Here is a 19,314-nt window from a genome sequence, read left to right on the forward strand (position 1 = left end):
CCCGCCGACCGCCACCCCGCGGGGAGAGGGAGTCGGGGCGCCCACCCGTGGGTGTCCCGGGGCCGCCCGGCAGTGCGAGCTGCCCGGGAAACGGGGATAAGGAGGGGGGGTAACGGGAGCTGCTTATAGAGAAAGGGCTGAGGAAGGAGGAGGGTTGCACAGGGAACCCCCCCCCCCCAGCCTTGCCCCCTCCTGCCCCTTTAATTAAGGCCAGATCCTGTATTTAAGGCAATCAGCAGGTTGTCAGGTTCCTGGAGAAACCCTCGAGGCAGAGAGATGAAGCACAGCTCTGCCCCAGAACTGAGAAACACTTTGGTCGACAAACACACACGGACACAGACCCTTTAAATACATTTCATGTTTAATTTGGACGTTAATAGCTCCGCAAAACACCTCCTTATCCCCTGCTCCGTCCTTCACCCGCAAGTACACCCCTTCTGCAGCCAGCACAGTTAAAGAGAGACATCGCAACCCTTTCCGAGACCCAAAGACCCCATTTCTTACCTCTGCACCCCAGATCCTCCCCCTGGCAGTTCTCTCCACCACACCATGACATACATAACATCTCTCCTTCGCTCATCAAACAAGTCAAAGAAAAACAAAACCAAAACAAAGGCTTTAGAGTAGCCAACAGCCGCTGCAAACCTCTCGGCTCCACGACCTGCTCTGCACCCACCACACGTGTCCCATGGGCCAGCACCACACCAGCCATCTTGGCTTTCAGCCAAAATTGGCTTTGGGATGGTGGGAAGGAGACAGGCAGAGACCAGGACGCTCCTTCTCCACCCTTCTCACAACATATCAAGTCTCAAAGAAAAACTTCAGAGGTTTTTGGGGTAGTTATACATATTAAACAACCCCCAAGACCCTTCCTAATCCAGCTTTCTGCCAACGGCCACAGTGTTAATGCAACTAAACCACATCAGAAACCCAAGTGTCATGTTGGCACTGACAGCCCTGGGGAGCGCAGGGAGACTGGTGCCGCCACCAATATTGCACACAGACAGCTCCGGAGGGCTGCAAAGAGCCGCTGGAGCGGGGTCCCTGCGCTCACACAGCACCTGGAAGGAGGCTTCACCCACACGCTTGGTCACAGCCGAGCAGCACCACTGGCTTTCGCCTCTAAAACCAGGACACGTCCCAGCACCGTCTGTGAGGAAACCCCTCTCCCCATCGCCAAAGGGGGTGAGTTTCTCCGAGGGGAGCAGAATAAAATGGGAATCCACTTCCCAACTGCTCTGCTTGCAGCCGCTCTCCCTTTGTCTCTCAAATCACTCTCCTGCTCACCTTCGTGCTACTCTACAAATCTACCCGCAACAGCCAAGACAACAGCACACACTTCCTCCGTCACAGGGAAGGGGGGGTCCTGCCAGGTCTCCCCCTCCTTCTCTTGTAAGGTCTCTCTCCATTTGTGCTGGGGAAAAGGATTCATCTGCAGCAAACAGCACACATGAGGCAGGTGCTTTCCGCGTCATCTCCTGAGACCGGCCTGGCCGCTTCTCCAATCACACAAGATCCCAACTTGGAATATAGGAAATGGGCTCACCGAGACCTGAATACTTTCTCGTTAAGGCTTAAACTAGCAATTCAGCTGCTGCAATAAACCAGACAGACATGCTGCCGAAAGGAAGAAAGTTAATTAAAAAGAAGAAAACCCAAACCAGCTTGGCACTAGGCACGCGGGGGGCTTTGCTTTCCTCTCCCATGCAGCAAACCCGTTCTCAACACCCACCCGGTTAGCACGTGACACAAGCCTGTTTTAAGGGTTTTGGTATTTCTGTTGGGTTTTTTGTTTTGTTTTGTTTTTTAAACAGCCAGAAAAACGCAAACTAAACTCTCACAAAAGCCCCACAGGTGGGACTGTCACATTAAATATACAACCGAGCCCAACTTTTAAAATGTCTTTAAACAAAAAAGAAACCACACGCGCATACACACACACTTTGGCACACAAGCCTTAAGTTATATCACTTGAAACATTTCAAAGTCAGAGGAGAGCTACTGGGGTTTTTTTGTTGTTGTTTTTCTTTTTTTTTTTTCCTTGTAAAAAGGTATCAAGCAGTGGTGTTGGTGAAGCATGAAGACTGAGTACAAGTGCTGAATGGTCCCAGAGCTGTTCCTGCGACTCTGCTCAACACTTGCACTCTGATTACTTTCCCAAAGCAGCTAGCTGATTACATACACATATATAAAAACTAACGCAGACATTCCCAGTTTTCAATGTGAAAACGGTAAAATGTAATTGAGTATTTGTGCATTTGCCATAGGGTCCTTGGAAAAAGGAACCATAAAAATATTTTTTTTTTTTATTAAAGTCTTTTTTTTTTTCTCCTTTTTTTTTTCTTTTTTCTTTTTTCACCCTTAACTTAAGTAAAGAGCAAATATACACCTATAAGCAGAGTTCAGATCCACTTTACTGAGAGCCTGGAAGTCCATACATTAAATTAATTCCCAGTGGCGTATCCAGACACCGGAACCAGCTCCCAGCTCCAAAGGATTGGTGTTCATGACAGATCTGCAGCTCTGGCTAACCTCGTTAGCCAGCGCGAAGCAAAGACTCTTTCAAGCCTTATCTGTCTCAGCCGACACTCCCCCAACAGACTCTGCAGCTGAGCAGCTCTCTGCCAAGCAGAGCCTCACACACAGGACCCGGCTCTGGGAGCATCAGAGCTGGCAATCTGGGCAACAAACCTGAGTCCTGGCGATTTCAACCCACATCAGGCTGTAACAAGGAAAATAGAAGCACTGAGCTTATATTTTCTTATTACTCAGAGGACAGACCACTGATTCCAGCTACTGAGAGACAGCTTCCAGAGGGGAGCCGGGAGGAACTTCAGTGATAGAGAAACTAGCTGTGCAATAAGAAAGTGCATTTAAAGGTAGCTTAAAACCAGATTAAAGATCAAATCGCCACTCAACAGGAGGGATAATCAAGCTCCAGCAGCCACGCTCCTTGGGCTGGGTGGGTTAACATTCAGGCTCTCTCTCTCGCGAGTCCGAGGGGCAGGAGAGAAGCGTGCATTCCCGTGCTCCGACAGGGACACAGTTCTCCTGGCAGGCCATGCTCTCCTGCCCGGTTTGCTTCTGTGCAGTATCAGTTCTGGACAGCTGTCATCGGAATTCATAGATAGGAGCACTGTGCTCAGGAACGTGAGTTAAATTCAATGACTGATACCTGGGAGAGAGGGAAAAGACAGACAAGAGGATTACATAGAGCAACAGAACTCCCCTAGCACTAACAGCTCTTGCTTGGCAGGCCACAGAGCAGACATCCTGGTGCCTGGCTCTTCTCTTCCCCTTCACCGTCTCAGAGTCAAGTCTCAGAGGTGTTCAGGCACCCAACACCCACTTACCAGTAGTGCCAAAACCCTGTGAGGACTTGGCATCGTTCCTCATTTCCTTTCCCGTGCCTTTGAGCTACCTGCAGCCAGGCTGTGTTCAAGGTGGGCTGACTGCAGATTTTGGGCACCTTTTGAAGTTCAACAACTTTCATGTTCAAATGGTGTTTGCTACAACTGCAAATTACACTTGGGTCTTTCAAAGCTTAGCTCAAGGGGATTCATCTGAAAGCCTCCCAGGTACCTTCCCTCCCCGAGAGCTTCCAGCCACCCTCCAGATTCACTTGCTGCATGTGACAAATATCCAAAGCTGTCAGAGGGAAAAGAGCTCTCCACAGCTACTTATCACATGGCTTTAATAAGAAACCAACCAATTAACATTAACTGTTCCCTGTGTCTTACAGCAACACCTCAAGGACCGTGGACTACAAAGCACTGGCCTAACAGGATTTCTGTTTGAAGGGAGCAACAGCCAAGCTGTTATATGTCAGAAAGCACCGAGCTCCTTCTTGAAGGCCCCTCCAACATCCTCTGAAGGGCCAAGGCATGGAGAAGCTCAAAGCTTGAATCACTGAGCAAAGCACAAACTGAGGGAGCACAACCCTGCACAAGAGGCCCGGCTGCCTTACACTTGCCTGTCCCCACGGGAGGGCAGGAGCAGGGAAGCCCTGTGAGCTGGACTGGAGACCAGGCTTCTGGAGGGATGCTTTTAGTGAACCGCAGCTGGTCTCTGCCTCCTAACGTACCTCACTGACGCACCAGACCATTGCTTCACTGGGCCTCAGCACATCTCCACACCTCGTACCTCCCCTGCGCCACGTTGCCATCAGGGTTATCCCCAGCCACGCAAAAAGAGCAGCACTTTATACCACACGAATGGGTTACACTCGCCTGGCTCCAGCCAAGCATGACACACACCCCCTCCCCTTCTGCCCCAAGATCCAGCCGCCACACTGAACCTACTTCCCAGCCCAGAGAAGCACCACCTGGATGCTCCCAAAGCTGCAGACAAGCAGAAGAGGAGTCACTGCTTGGTTTGAGGAGCCACCCTTCATTCCGCAGGAGGAAGGAAGCTTCCTTACCATTCTGAACTCCTATGGTAGTAATAGCCCTCTATAGATGCTGCTGACTTCTGGAAGCAGATGTAATAGAAACCAGCAAAGGAAGCACCGCTGATGTCTTTGATAGTGTGATCTGGGACTAGGAACTGTTCCTGCACAGAAAATACAGACCGTATTTTTAAATGCCGGTCAAATACTACCCCCCCCCCCCCGCCCCAATTTGCCCTCCCAAACTGAATATTGGCATCCATTAACACAAAGGCATTCCTGGCTGAGCGTTCCCTGCACTCACAGCAGCCCAGACCAGAGACCAGCATGTTCTTTCACCACCTGCCACTATAGGCATCTTACAGGGAACTAGACAACTGAGAACAGAACCAGTTTTAAAGAGGGCACGAGATCAGTTTTAGTTCAACTGCCCACTGCAAACCAGAAGCCAATTGCAAATCAGGAATCAGAGCTGCGTGACAATGAAGTGAAGGCTCCAAAGAGACCTTATTGCAGCCTTTCAGTACTTACAGGGGGCTTATAAGGAAGATGGAGAGAGATGTTTTACCAGGGCCTGTAGCAATAGGACAAGGGGTAACACTTTTAAACTGAAAGAGGGTAGCTTTAAATTAAATATAAGGAAGAAATTCTTTACTATGAGACTAGAGAGACACTGGAACAGGTTCCCAGAGAAGTTGTGGATGCCCCATCCCCTGGAAGTGTTCAAGGTCAGGTTAGTCGGGGCTTTAAGCAACTGGAAGATGTCTCTGCCCATGGCAACAGAGAGGGCATGTACTAGATGACCTTTAAAGGTTCCTTCTAACCCAAATCTTTCTGCGATTCTAGGATTTCCTCCCACCACAGCTGCACAAAGCTTGTGTAAAGACAGAGGAACTGATCCAGCTGACTCCAGTCTCCACCAAACACACAGGTCCCACACAGGGACCAGAGACACCAATTCTCTCACCCTCTGGAGCATTACCAAGCAAGACTTTCCTGTTGCATTTTTAGCCGTAACTGCAGCCCTTAAGGATGCAATTAGCTGGCTAGACAGGAGTCACACTGGAATTTGCAAGTATGGTGGGTTATGAGGTTGGTAGGGTCAAATCTTTCATTAAACCAGCGTAGCTCAAAAAGCTTTCAGGCACCACAAGCCTCTGTCAGTCGCTTGTAAGCAGCTCATCAGAGAAGGAGACATGCAGAGTTTACCTTCCATCTCATGAAGACATAGTCCCCATTTTTCAGATCCTCATAATCAAAGTCATCAGAATTAAATGTTTTTGCATACTGGTAAAAAGCCTGGAACTTCCCCTGAAACAAAAAAGAAAAGAAAAAACCCAGGATGCTTATTCCATGAGTAGAGCTCACAAGCACCAGCTGTTATTTGGGAGGGAAAAACTGCTATGGAACAGGACCTCCTCACCAAAGGGGCTGCTCTTCTGCCAGAGCAGTGCTTAACACACCCCTCAGACTAGCACAGGGCAACAAAGAGGATTGCCAGATGCCCGCAGCCACACCCGGCCCGACTGAAGAAGCTCCTACACTTCCAGAGGAAGATTATTTGACAGAAAAATAATAAATGTCAAAGTCTGGCAAACAACAGCAAAGGTCAAAGTGGCGAGGCAATCAGCTGGCTGCTGTGGCCCTGATCCAGAGCACCGTGGCAGACACACCCTATCCTGAGCAGAGGGCTGAGGTAGCTGGTAGCGTGACTGAGACACAGGTACCAACTGCCCTGCCTGTGCCAGAGGGACACCTCTCCCCTTCTCCACTCCATTTCACGATAAGCCTTCAAAACAAGGAGTGTGTTCTCCTAGGGGTGCAAGAGACAGGGATTGCTCCTCTTCCCTTCCAACCCCAGGGCCAGCAAATAGACAGCAAGTCACCCCCTTCCCTTCTCCTGGATCACAGCTAACAGCCTGCTGAAGGGACCTCTAGTTCCAAAGATCCCAGTGGGGGAGAGAGGGAGATACCAAAAAAGGAGAGCTTTCCAAGACCTTTCAACAGCTCTTGCACAGACAGCCCCTGTACCTCATCTCCAAACCAGCTGCTGAGCCAGGACTCCATCTGCCCCCCTGATTTATTTACCCAGTGTTTACGATCCACATCTTCATCAGCATCCCACTTGCGCGTTAAGAACGGGTGCTTTTTACTGATTATTTCCCCTTCAAAGAAAGTGGTGAGGGTTGGGTACTCCTAGGAAAGGAGAGAGATGAACAAGAGGTCAGAAGCTTTGTCACCTAGAGACAGAAACTCAAATGCAGATAGAGGTGCATGTGCTCAGCAAAAAGCAGCAACTCACAGCAAAAGCTCTGAGCAACCTGAGGCTGGTGCTCCCATCCCTCCAAGCAGCACACTGACTCGTCCTGCCCCACACATCTTAAAGTCTGACATGCACAGCCTCCACCTCTTAGTCCAGCCTCTCTATTCACTTCATGAAACCAGGAGCCGGGACAGAGTTGGACTGTGGAGAAGCTCCCAACTGGACAATCACAAGTGACTGTTTACAGCCAGCACCTCTCCCCAGCAGATAACTGGCAGTTACTTCATGAATGTTACACAGTTTGAGGGCTGGATTAAGCCACCCCACCAGGGAAGAAGGTACTCCTCTTCGGCTTTGCATTGGCACTGAATTGGGAGAATGGAGGCAGGGAATAGGAGGCTCAGCTTGGGCGACCAAGCTTCTCCAAGTGTTCCTGTGTAATGACAGACATATGGTGCACCACAGCTGAAAGAAGCATCACCCCTGGGAGACAGGTCTCATTGACTCTCTGAAACCATAAACAGATCTTAGAGGATGGACAGGGAATGAAGTATGCAAAGACCTGACTATTCAGGTCCTGGTTTATTTTTTCAGCAACACACTACCACTGGTAGAGTGCCTAAAGCTGACTGCAGGGTCAAATTCGTTTCTGCTCAGACCTTACAGGATGCCAGATAAGCTTCCCTTGTTCAGGACTCTCATCAAGGCGTGTTGTATTTGCTTGACATGCCAAGAACAACAGACTGATGCTATTAAACTACTTCGTGGTCAAATTTACTGTACGCTCAATCCCTCCACTCTCTATTTCCGGTGGCAGCTTCTCCCACTCCACCAGGAAAAAAAAAAACTAAACCTTTACACAGCACCTTTTCTTGTTGTTTTGCAGTTAACACTCACCTCTGTAAGGCCTTTAATCTTCAAGTATCCACAGAGATAGGAGTTTTCCATATCCACATGCTAGAAAAGAGTGCAAAGTCCAACCATAAGCATATGCATGAAGACACCCAATTGATCCAAAGCAGTTTCTAACCCCTCCAAGGCTAATTTCAGCTTCAACTGGTACAGACTGTCCAGCTTACTGCCCAACGCTCACATTGGCAGCCCTTCCCCACAGCTGAGAACCACTTGGAAAGACCATTTACAGGTGTCCCGCTCACCTCTGACAGCTGCCAAATCCCAGGCCTGACAACACCCTGCATGCTTCCATCTTCATCACACTGAAGCATCACCATCTGCCCAGAAGTCTCCGATGGGAAGCAAACCCCACCTCTCCACCCAGAAGGAAGCAGACTTACAGTTTTCTCCAAGTGAGAACACCACTGGCAGCATCACCCACACCCCCAGCCCCGACATTTCCCAGTCAACCGCTATCAGCAAACTGGCATTCAGGTGAGAGAAGCATAAAAGACATCTATTTACTGGAGATAATTCAGGCTAGAGGAAAAAAGCACGGCCCTGAGCTTCCCCATCTGCTTATTTAACAGGCCTGACCCATGCCTCTCTAACACGCTACCCGTACTCCCTGCCTAGTAACCAGCCCAGCAGCACTGCACATGCCAAAGCTTGCTCAGAAGCCAAATGATGTTGTGTGTGTTTTGAAGGAGGCCTTTCTCCCAAATCTAATGCTTTTATGCCACCCTTCTTTTGAGTTACAGAGCTGCATCTTGCAGCTTCTGCTCTGCAGAAGCTAGGCAGGGGGCTGCGCCTGTTCCAAGCACCTTTAAAGCCAGGGGATTTTCCAAGCTTTTCCCCTGACATCTCCAGATCCATTTTCAAAACAAGAAGCGAGTTATTTGGGGGAAGTGCAAACATCAACCGTGAGAAGATGGATCTTCCCCACCTGTGATCAAAGAAAGGCGACAATTCTCTGCACTCAGCACAGGGAGAGCAGGCAGCCACCTCTTCTCAGCTGACACGTGCAAAACGGCAGCATTTTTAGCACAAAGCCACAGCCAGCCCCTGCAAGACGGCAGCGTGCAGTGAAGCTGATCAGCCATAGGATGTCCCCACCACAGCAAACCATACCAGGTATGCTTGTGCTGGTGACAAGAGGAGGACTGTACATGAAAACAGACGGTCCGGTTCAAATGCTACCCTATCTGCTGATCCTGAGGCTCTGACACTACTCCACAACACCAGCACACATGTCAAGCTTCATCACTGCACTTGCTACATGCTCAACCACAGTCCCCCAGATCCCGTGCCACCAAACTGGGAACAAAGCTGTGACTCGCAGGGTGTTCTATAGGAAAGCATGTATCAGATGTCTGGCTTGCCCGCATACTAATGACTCCACACCTCACCAGCTCTGCCCAAAGCAATCGTGCCAATGCCTAGGACTAAAAATAAAGCACACAGGGTGACAATGACTGCAGGGAGGAATAGGAAAGCCACATAAGCCAACGTCCCAATTCCCTAGCACAGCTGGGCACTACAGCTGTCTGGCTGCATTCCTGCCACAGACAAACAACTCCGCTTCGCCCCAGGCTCCCTGCTCAGCCTGGGGGAGCCTCCGACACCCCAGGGATAGGGAACCCTGGGTCCCACATCAAGCCAGGCCATGCTGTGCCAGTCAGGGACTGGGACCTGGATCCCTGCTGATTTCCAGCCAGGCCTGAAATACAGGCTGTCCCACTGGTAGGGACTTCCCAGGACAACACCCACTCTGCATGGCCACCCCAGAGGGTGAAGGGAGCGGAGAAGGAATCCTGGGTTATGAACTTTGCCAGGCCTGAGGGGAATGGGACAGAGGTGGGGAGAAAAAGCTTGAGTACAGTAGGCCCTCCCCAGGGTTTGAGTGGAAGGGAGCAAGGAGGTGGTGGTCCTGGGCCTCACTGAGCCTGAGGGAAAGGGGTCCCTCCTGGGGCCTGAGGGGAATAGGACAGTCTTTTGCCCTGATCCTAAAAGGAAGGGAAAGCGCAAGGGGGGATAGAGATCTCTCCAGAACCTGAGGACTCACAGCCATTACTGGACTTGATGGAACTAGGGGAATTGCAGGGAGGCACTGCCAGCTCAGAGGGAAGCAGGGGCAGGGAGGACGACAGGCCTTTCCAGGGCTGAGAGGAAGGGCGCCCCTGAGGCCTCTGCTACCCTGGTCCCACCTCACTGGGGCTAAGGGGAACAAGGACGCTGGGACTAAGGGGAAGGGATCTCCCCCACCTCAGCCACAGGCCTTGCCTGGGCTCAGGAGATGGGACACACGAGTTCTGGGTTCTGAGGGAACTGGGGGAAGGGCTGACATCGACCCGAGCCGGAGGGGGCAGGCAACTGGGGCCTGAGGGAAACGGCGGCAGGGACGACGGCAGCAGCCAGGGGACCGGGGGAGAAGAAAAGGTTGAGGGGGCTGAGAGACCTGAGGGGGCGGGACACTAGACGACGGCGGCCTTAGAGGGGGGTGGAAGGGGACAAGAGAGGGGCGATGGCGGCCTGAGGGAACCGGCGGGGCGGGAACAGCGACCGCGGCCTGAAGAGAGCGGGGACCCGGCCGCGGCGGGCCCGGGGGGAAAGCGGTCGCCGGCGGGCCCCTCACCTGCATAACGACTTCCACCTCGTAGGCATTGCCCTTGCTGCGCTGCTGCCCGCGGAACTTGGCGCCGCTGTAGAGCAGCGAGGTGGCCACGCCGGGCTGCGCCGTGTTGATGGGGGGCGGCGGCACCAGGCTACTGGCGGCCGCCCCGGAGGGCGGCGAAGAGGCCGAGCCCGCCGCTCCGCCCGCGCGGCACCGCTCGCTCCGCACCGGCATCTCGGGAGGGTCCCCGGGCGCCAGCGTGGCCGGGGCCGAGCGCGGCCGGGGGCGCCGCCCGCTCCGCTCCGCTCCCTCACGCCGAGGCCGCCGCCGCCGCTGCCGCCTGGCTCAGGGCCTCCCGGCAGCGCCTCCGCGCGCTCCCATTGGCCCTCGCGGGCGCTGCGGGAGGGGCGGTGCTAGGCGCCGATTGGCCGCGAGCGCGGGGCACGCGCTTTCTCCCGGCAGGCGCGGCCGCGGGCGCCGCTGGGAAATGTAGTTCTCACGCACAGACGCGCGGCGGGACGGGGAGGCCGAAGGGTCAAAATGCGTTCGCGGCGCGGATTGGCTGTCGCCGCGGCAGCATGGCGGTGCCCGCGGAGCCGCGCTGAGGTGGGAGGGTAGCGGCTCCTCCTCCTTGTCCTTGTCCTTCATCGCGATGTGGCGTGGCTGTCGCCGTTTGCTGTGGGGCCGCTCCCCGCCCTCCCGGCTCCCCCGACCGCCTTCTGCCGCTGCCGGGAGCGGCCCGGTGCGGCCGGGTGGGGGCCGGGCCTACACCCCGCCGGCAGGTGAGGGAGTGCTGGGCCGCCCGGAGCCTCTCCAGCCCTTTTCGGGTAGGGAGGGACGGGGGCCCTTCCCTTGCCCGGCGGGGCTGGTCCCGCTGGGGGGAATCCCCCTCCGTTGACACCCCATAAGGTCACCCCGGACCACGGGAGGGTGGGCTCGGCGCCCTCGGGGCAGGTGGAAACACGGGAAACGGTCAACTACCCCCCCCCTGCGGTGGGGTATGGAGCGGTGCCAGCGCAGCCCCGCCTTGTCCGGCCGTCCCAGGGGCTGGTAACATCTCTGGCAACGTGGCCCAGGTGCTGGGCCTCTCCCCGTGCCCTTCTCCTGGCGTTAGTGGGGGTTTGGAGGGGGGGATTCGCTGGCAGCATGGCCAAGTCCTCACTCCACCAGTTTGCTTTTGTGTTTTGGTGTTTCTTAAGGATTTTGGGGGTGATGGGACCCAGCCAGGGTGGTTCAGGCACGTTCTGGGCCACATATCCCCTCCACAGATTGCTGGAAACGTGTGGGTTTGAGGACAGTAAAATTAGTGTCATTCTGTCTGAGGTGAGGCTGCAGAGTTGTGGTGACTCATTGTGGGGTGTTGGGAGCCCACTGGCATGACTCAGGACTCTTCTGGGGTACACACACGTTAATCTTTTCATAGTTGTGCCTCATCAGTGTGGTGTTTTCTGAGGCCCCGAAGCTTGCGTGTCACTGAGCAAATGCTGTTCCGTTTCCCCAGCGGGAACGTGCTTTTTTTAGCCTAGAATAACAGACCTGCAGCCTGGTCTGTTCGTTTCTCTCTTCATGAGGCAGATTTATGAGTTTGGGATTTATGAGTTGGGTTGCTATCGTCAGGGGAATTGTTTGGAGATTCTTCCTGCCTTGTGTGAGAGATACAAGCTTTTGCAACACATGTAATCTGGCTCTCAGGTGTTGGGAGTGCATGAAACAGTGCTGGTAGGAAAGGAGACTACTCTTAAAACAGATACCTGCAGTTCCTTCAGGCTCACCTTGCTGGTGGAGCAGCCGTACTCCTGAGCTGGAGCGGGATGTGTGGGCTGGAGGCGGCTATGGGAGGTGGTTCCTCTGCTGTGACTCAGTGTCATGCTGCAGTGTGTGCAATGTGTCCCCAACACCATCCAGCTGTTGGCACGTGTGCCTGCAATAAACCTGCCTCCGTGGGCGGTCACGGTGGAGAGAACAGCGTCCTTGCCCCTGCGTGCTCTGAGCCTGCTGGCAGCTGTGGTTCTCCCAGCAGGTGCATCAACTGCAGGTCAAAGCCGAGAATGAGGGGAGATGCACTGAGGGACAGCGTGTGGGCTGGCACTGGGTGGGTTTGTCATCATCAGGCATGAAAAGAGCGGTTGCTGTGGCCTGCCTTGCCTCTAACCCAGGTCTGTTGGGTTTCTTGTTGCTCTGAGACAGAACACAGAGAGAGTTAGCCAGGGCGGTTCAGGGATTAATTTGTCAGACATGATTGCAGTGGGAGAATCTTGAAAGATTGAGCCCAGAGTGGAACTCTGGAAGGAGTGCTGGGACAGGTCTGCTTTGGAAACCATCTCTGGCAGACTCTGTATAAAGTCAGTGCTAGCCAGTTTGATGGGAGCTGAGAGCCCAGCCCAGAAGTGAAGCTAGTCCCATTCACTTGCCAGTTGTGCACAGCAACACTGTGGTTTTCACCAATTTCATGGTGCTTCCCCAGTTGAGCGGAGCTCACTGAAACAGTGTAGTGCTTGGAAGCTGTGGATGAATGGGCTGGATTTTTTGTGGCCAAGCCACCTCAACAACATCGAGGGCTCTGTCTGTTCTGGGCTGTGATGGGGAGCAGGAGAAGGGCCCGAACATCCTCTAACTGTTCTCTGAATGGCTCTGTTTTTGCCCCCAGAGAGGAAGCGCTTTTACCAGAATGTGAGCATCTCCCAAGGAGAAGGTGAGTACAGCTGCAGGGACAGGATGGAGGGGCGTTATCCGTCCACGCTGCTTCAGCGAGAACATGGCACACCCGCAACCCAGGCTTTGTGAGTTGGGTATTTGTCACCAGTGTGCTGTGCCCTTTCCTCATCTGTAGCAAAGCTGCATGGTGGGAAACAGCTTCCAAGACTGTTTTGGGGAAAAGTATGTGAAAGTGATGGTGATGGTGGGAAACTTGAGTATCCCTGGTCCCATGCTCCCATCAGTTCCAGCGCTGAATCTGCTCCCGCTGTGGGGTTGTCTGTTGTTCCTTAGTGCCTGCTCCTCTTTGATTCCCCAGGATTTATACTCTGATTCCCCAGGAGGCTTTGAAATAAACCTGGACCACCGAAAGCTGAAAACGCCCCAGGCCAAGCTCTTCACTGTCCCCAGTGAGGCCCTGGCCATTGCAGTGGCAACCGAGTGGGACTCCCAGAAAGACACCATCAAGTTCTACACTATGCATCTGGTGAGCACGGCAGGTTGGGACACTGAGACCTCGGCAGGGCAGAACACAGTGTGCTGGGAGCAGTCAGGTTAAGGAAGTCAGGATTAAAGACAGGGAGCCGAAATACTGGGGACTAAATAGAGGTTTGTCAGACCACTGCCACCGGGCAAGGGCTTTGGCAGCTGGCAGAATGGATTACCAGATCAAGGGTTGAGAACTGCTTTGGGGTGTAAGCCTTGTGCCGGGGTGTGTGAGACAGGTGTCTTCTGAGAATGCTTCTTTCTGTCCTGCCTCCCCCAGCTCTCCTGAGTACTTGCAGTAGAATTGGCATGGCTTGGTCTAAAACTGTGGTGACTGTGTAGATATGAGAATGGTCTCCAAATTCAGAACGTGGAGAGAGAATTGTTCTTCCTAGAACAACAAAAAGCTCTGAATTTGGGGAAGAGTGGGCAGATTGTTCCCAGTCACTGTTGCCTTGCCTGGGTGAACAGTAGGCCCTTACTCCCTTTGCTGTGGTTTAGGGGAGAAATGCCCATGGAACTGGGGACAAGAGATTGGGACTTTGGCTGGGCACTGGAGGGAACCTTGTGGTTGTGAGGGCACTTAGATAATGGCTGGGTGACTGACTGGAGGGAAATCTGTGTCATTGGGGGACTTGAGAAGGAGCCGGACAGTGTTATTGGGGATAGCAAGGGGCAGGAGGAAATAGGATGAGCTCTGGAGCAGTCTGTGAACCCTCTCCCTTGGTGCTTGATGGGCCTGCTCCTGAGGCTTCTGAAACCAGTGGGAAGATTCCTGTTATATGAGCCATGTTCTGGCCTTGTACCCCTTTTAGTTGCACTCCTCAGTTCTCTGTCTGCCATGAATTCCTCTACTTCTTCTTGGCTTTGGCAATGGAAGCTTCTGCTTCCCCAGGCCTTGAATAACAATGGTTATAACTGTTATAATAACAATTGTCTTTATCCCACAGACCACACTGTGCAACACAGCATTGGACAATCCCACGCAGCGAAACAAAATGCAGCTGATCCGTGCGGCTGTAAAGTTCCTGGAGACTGACACTGTCTGGTACGAGATGGGGACCCACTGGCACAGAGGCAAGGTCTTGTCGCAGGGTAGATTTTGGAAAGGTGGTTGGACAAAATGAGGGTTATGTACCATAACCCAGTCATGGCAGGGCTCTGATCTGTCCTGGGTTTGGCCCAAGGGTTTGAATTAGTTTAGGCCAGTTCTATATCTGCAAACCTACTGGAAGTCTGTGCACCCAAAAGGCATAGGTATGAGGGATAATGTGGATCTAGTCCTCTGTTGAACTTTGGTTTGGACGTCTCTATGCTGGGTAAGGGCAGGAGCAGCAGGAAATCAAGATGTTTTTGGGGAAAAGAAAACATCTTTGAAAGGCTTGGGGGAAATCTGTCAGCCCAGTCCCTGGTACGCCTGTGCCAGTACAGGCAGCTCAGATTATTTGTACCAGTAGCAAAATGCTCTTCGTTCCCTGTGGGCTGCGGGATCAAGCCTATTCATGCCCAAGCTCTGGACTTGCAGTCCTCACACCCCTCTGAGGCGTCTGCTGGCAGCTGCTCAGCTCCTGTGGGGAGAGGGGAACAGGACTCCCCAATCTGCCTCTGTGGCTTTGGTCAGGGTGGCAGCAAGGAGTCCCAAGCTGAGCCACTAGGCAAGGTGAGGCAGGAGGAGTGGCCCCATATAAAGAATTCCCATGGGATATGTCCCCTGCTCTAACCGCTAAACCTCACTGCATCCTGTAGCTGGCTTGGGAGTACCTACAATTTTCTGTTGGCTGCTTTGCTGCTCTGTTTTGTAGTAAGAATGATTCTCCCTAGAACAACAAAAAGCTCTGAATTTGGGGAAGAGTGGGAGGATTGCTCCCAGTCACTGCTGCCGTTGCTTGGGTGGACAGTAGGCCCTTGCTCCCTTTGCAGTGGTTTAGGGGAGAAAGTTTCCTTCTCAGAGGTGTGCCCCAGCCTGGCAGGGAGCAGTCTGGCAGCTTGGGAGTGAACATCAAGTGTGGTTTTGTTCTGCAATGTCCCAGCTATCGTGTGGAGGAGCCGGCCACCTTGGCAGAGCTGCAGAAGAAGGAATGGGATCCTGTTGTCGCCTGGGCTGAGAAAAGGTAAGAGGGTTTCTGTCTGCTTATGCCCTGTCCTACTGAGGCCAGGAACTCTAGTGCTCGTGACTGTCAGAGCTGCAAGGTTCATGAGCCTTGTGCTTTTCTAAGGGGCCGGATGATCGTTCCAGGTACAATGTGGCAATTGGCTCCTCGACCAGCATCCTGGGGCCAAACATCCCAGCCAGCACCAAGGAGACCTTCATCAGCCATCTGGCATCCTACAACATGTGGGCCCTGCAAGGTGAGAGAGGCTGCGCCAGGGAGTCCTTGGCTCAGGCTGCACCTGCGGATAGATAAGGTGGTTCCTCTCCACAGGGGAGAAAAGTAACTGTAAGGTTTTTTTTCTCTCCTGCTGATACGCTGAGATAATCAGAGTGTTGAGGTTTATGTTGTAAAACTCCAAGCCAGTCCCTTATCTGTATTTGTTATGGTAGGGACTCTCCCCTTAGTTCCACTGGTGTTCAGGGTCTGACTTTTGCTGGCCTGCAAGCTGTCTGCTCTACCATAGCACAAAACTTCTTTAACGCCAAACTCTCTAGTGATATAGTCCCCAGCTTTGTTACCAGGAAAAGAAATGGGGTTTACTACTCCAAGTGTCCATGGCTCTGTGCACTGCCCTCACACTTTCACTTGTATAGCCCACTTGATCTTACCTGATAGTGGTGAATGACACCTAAAGAAATTAAGTAATGTTTACTTTGCTCAAGTCCTCAAATGCAAGACTTGAATGAGCAGCAGACAGTGAAACCCACAGAGACACTAACTGAGGAGCTAAGGAAAGGTATCAGGGACAGGATCACTGATACAGGACTTGCAAAGTCTTCCTGTTACCCCTGTAAAGATATTCTATGATGAATCATTTCTTCATAGTTTGTAATGTGGGTAGGCAGGGTGGAACGGAAAGGCATGTGCCTCCCCTGTGGAAGGGGAGCCTCTGGCCAGCTAGTTGACTTTATACCTGAAATTCAAGGTCCAGTGTAGACTGGTACCACGGGACGGGTCTGACTTCAGTTCCTTCCTTAGGCCCTGTCCATGCCCAGGGCCTTTTATGTCTATGTCCATTACCTATCAGCTTGAGCTGGACTGTGAGTGCTCAGCAGCTCAGAGTTTTGAGTCCTTCTTTCCTCTTCCTCCTGGCTGTATGTGTCTGTGGGATTTTCTCTGGTCTTTCAGCCATCAGGCACTCACTCTCCTCCCCTGAAAAGGGGCAAGCCAGTAGCTGGTGGTGTGGCAGGAAAGAGCTATGCTGTTTTATCAGCCAAGCCCAGCAGCTGTGTCCTTTGCCGAGACAGTTCTCCCAGGATACAGCACACCATGCACATTTGCACAGTGTTTTTCTATGCGTGGTTATAGATGTGGACAGCTCTTTTATCACCAAACAGTATACAAGTCCCTCTGACCCTGGACTTTCAGCTAAGCTCCAGAATATTCAGGCCTGGACGGGTAACCCTTCCCTTTGCACAGGGCAGGTTTGTGGCAGAATAATAGGAGGCAGTTTCAAAGGCACTTTGTCACTGCGGTGACAGGGGCCAGAACAGCGCTTTGTGTCTGCTGGTAACTGCAGATCTAACGCTTAAGTGCCCAGATGCAAGTGGGAGGTATCGCTGTTCCTGAGAAGGTACTACACCCTCGCTGTCTTCAGAGCATGTGAAGATGCTGCTGTAATGCTGCAGAAAACAACCATGAATCTTGTTTGTTTTGGGTTATTCTCTTCCAGGTATAGAATATGTAATCACCCAGCTGAAATCTCTGATTCTGTCTATGGGTCTGATTGACAGGCACATTACAGTAGAGAAAGCCGTGCTTCTCTCTCGCCTGGAGGAAGAATACCAGGTAAACGATGTTACAGAACAGCCCTATAATTCAAAGAGCAATAATCTCAGCATGACAAATGCATCTCCCACCACACATAACTGGCAAGGGAAGCGCCTGCTATTGCAGGAGAGGTTCCACTCCACCAGTCTCCCCATTTGAGAGAGCTTGGAGTGCGCTGCTGTAGAGCAACATCTTGGGTGCAACAGCCCAGAGTGCTCCCGGGGCTGCTGGTTTCTTTTCGCAGAACGCAGATGGCTGCTTTTCTCCCTCTCTAATCTGAAGTGCAAGATTGTGCCTGGCTTCTCTTCCTGTGGGTTATCTAGCCTAGAGGCCTTGGTAGACACCAAGCTAATAACTTGCTTGCTGGAAACTGGCCTGGCGTGAAGCTCTCCCTGACCCAAAACTGGCTGAAGTCAATGGGAATCTTTTCATCCTTCCTTTAAGGGGTTTTACCTCAGACACCAGTACAGATGAACCATGTCCTTCCACTGTACTCATCAGAGATCTCCCTACCCCTGTAGTTAGTGATCAGCACAGCTCCTGGGGGGTTACCCGTGTTTCACAAACATGAAAAGGGAGGCTGAGAGTTGTTGAGCAGCTCTATGTATAATCCAGTTCTGAACTGACTTGCATTCCTCCTCTCCTTCAGATTCAGCGGTGGGGCAGTGTGGAGTGGGCCCATGACTATGATCTGTGCGAGCTGCGTGCTCGCGCGGCAGCTGGGACTCTCTTTGTTCACCTCTGCTCAGAGAGCTCGACTGTAAAACACAAGCTGTTGCAGGACTGAGGCTGCTGGGCTGGGCGCAGGAGGAAAATTGCCCAGCTGTGAATCGCTGGGGTGACCCAGTGAATGGTAACCACCCTCCTGCCTCCACACCTTCGCTGGGATCAGCCTTGTGCTGAGGAGCTGTGACTTTGTGGGCAATTCCTCACTTGGACTGCCTGCAGCAGTGCAGCGCCAGCAGTTTTGAGCCCACAAGGAGGAAAGGTCAAGGTGAACTTCCTCTGCATCCCCGAGACAGCAGCTCTGTCCATTACCAGTGTCTGTAACTCATCAGAGGAGCTCCCACGAAAGAAACGGCTTCCTGGGCAGGGCGCGGCACAGACATACCCAGCATATGCCACATGTCTTCATAGCTGCCAGCTCCTGACACACACTTGTTATGGAAATCTGAAAACAGACTCCATTGCATCTGTTCTTCATCCCTCAGTGTGCCTGTATGTAACACCAGGGTCTCTCTGTTTGATTAAAGGCACGCCCCTGCTAGATACTGAAAGGCAATGCTGCTGAGTATTTCTTTGTTTTAATCACCAAACTGTGGTGTAGGTCCTGAGCTGCCAGGCTCCAGGCAAGTGCTGGGATGGCTGCAGGGAGAAAAAAACACGGACCAGAGCTGAGCAGACACTAACTACCAAACAGATCTACTCCCTCTGCATCTCTGTGTGAGGCTGTCCATGCTAGGTGCCCTGTCCTTACAGCCAAGGAGTAGCAGGGAGCCAACTGTGCAGCCCTAGAGCAAAAGGGGGGAACCTGGGCTCCTGCCATCTTCAAAAGCACAGGGTACTACAAGCTAAATCTGTGTATGACAGGCAGCACCAGCCACAGGGCTTTCGGAGAGACCCAGTCTCTCTCCAGAGTGTGTATGCAGCCACCCTCTCATTTAACCTTCCCACCTTTCTCCTTGCTGCTTGCCTCGAGCAGTACCGCCCCGGCCAGCATCATTCCTCAGAAGCTGCCCACAAGTGAGCGTAGCAGCTGCTGTCACTGAGCAAGGAGGGGAATTAATGACTCCTTGCTTGGCTGTTGCGAGCGGCGGTGTGTGAGCTCCTCTGGAACCATTGATTTCCCTTCCTGCTAGCTGGGGGCTGCTCTGTTCACGCTGCAGAAAGCTGCCTTTGCGAGAGGCGATGAGAAGACAAGGCTCCCAGGCACGCAGAGCCCCCGCCAGCCTTGTGCTTGCTGAGCTGGAAACCCGCTGTTATCTTGGGGTTGGTTTGATGGAGAGCAGTCCTCTCCCAGGCTGCTGCCGCGTGCCTGTGGCTCACAGGTTCC

The 19,314-nt window shown here is 52.8% G+C and overlaps 2 protein-coding genes across 3 annotated transcripts; one reads left to right on the forward strand and one right to left on the reverse strand.

Annotated features, from left to right (window-relative positions):
- Window positions 1-389: 389 nt before the first annotated feature.
- On the reverse strand, window positions 390-10,539 carry GID4 (GID complex subunit 4 homolog; the record flags this gene model as incomplete). Its single annotated transcript, XM_082490553.1, is given in 8 exon segments — window positions 390-3,175; window positions 4,421-4,551; window positions 5,597-5,698; window positions 6,476-6,583; window positions 7,548-7,607; window positions 10,180-10,430; window positions 10,433-10,508; window positions 10,510-10,539. Coding segments are annotated over 8 exon segments (822 nt in total). The 3' UTR covers window positions 390-3,111.
- Window positions 10,540-10,725: 186 nt separating this feature from the next.
- Window positions 10,726-18,538, forward strand: ATPAF2 (ATP synthase mitochondrial F1 complex assembly factor 2). 2 transcript variants are annotated; one of them, XM_082490782.1, is made up of 8 exons: window positions 10,726-10,940; window positions 12,806-12,850; window positions 13,194-13,339; window positions 14,289-14,386; window positions 15,369-15,449; window positions 15,575-15,687; window positions 17,164-17,279; window positions 17,911-18,538. In XM_082490782.1, the coding sequence occupies exons 1-8, from the start codon at window positions 10,811-10,813 to the stop codon at window positions 18,046-18,048; spliced, it is 867 nt and encodes a 288-aa protein (XP_082346908.1). In that variant the 5' UTR covers window positions 10,726-10,810; the 3' UTR covers window positions 18,049-18,538. The 2 variants fall into 2 exon arrangements, with proteins under 2 accessions (XP_082346908.1, XP_082346907.1); XM_082490781.1 differs by lacking the exons at window positions 10,726-10,940; window positions 12,806-12,850 and having other exon boundaries at window positions 12,917-13,339.
- Window positions 18,539-19,314: the final 776 nt, after the last annotated feature.

This window comes from Vanellus vanellus (assembly GCF_965231255.1).
Source record: "Vanellus vanellus genome assembly, chromosome: 14".
NCBI lineage: Eukaryota > Metazoa > Chordata > Aves > Charadriiformes > Charadriidae > Vanellus > Vanellus vanellus.

Coding starts and splice junctions, on each gene's coding strand:
- ATPAF2 (XM_082490781.1), top strand. CDS start 12,998: ATGGTGGGAAACAGCTTCCAAGACTGTTTTGGGGAAAAGTATGTGAAA. Junction 14,387..15,368: donor CTGGAGACTGACACTGTCTG/GTACGAGATGGG, acceptor GCAATGTCCCAG/CTATCGTGTGGAGGAGCCGG. Junction 15,688..17,163: donor CAACATGTGGGCCCTGCAAG/GTGAGAGAGGCT, acceptor ATTCTCTTCCAG/GTATAGAATATGTAATCACC.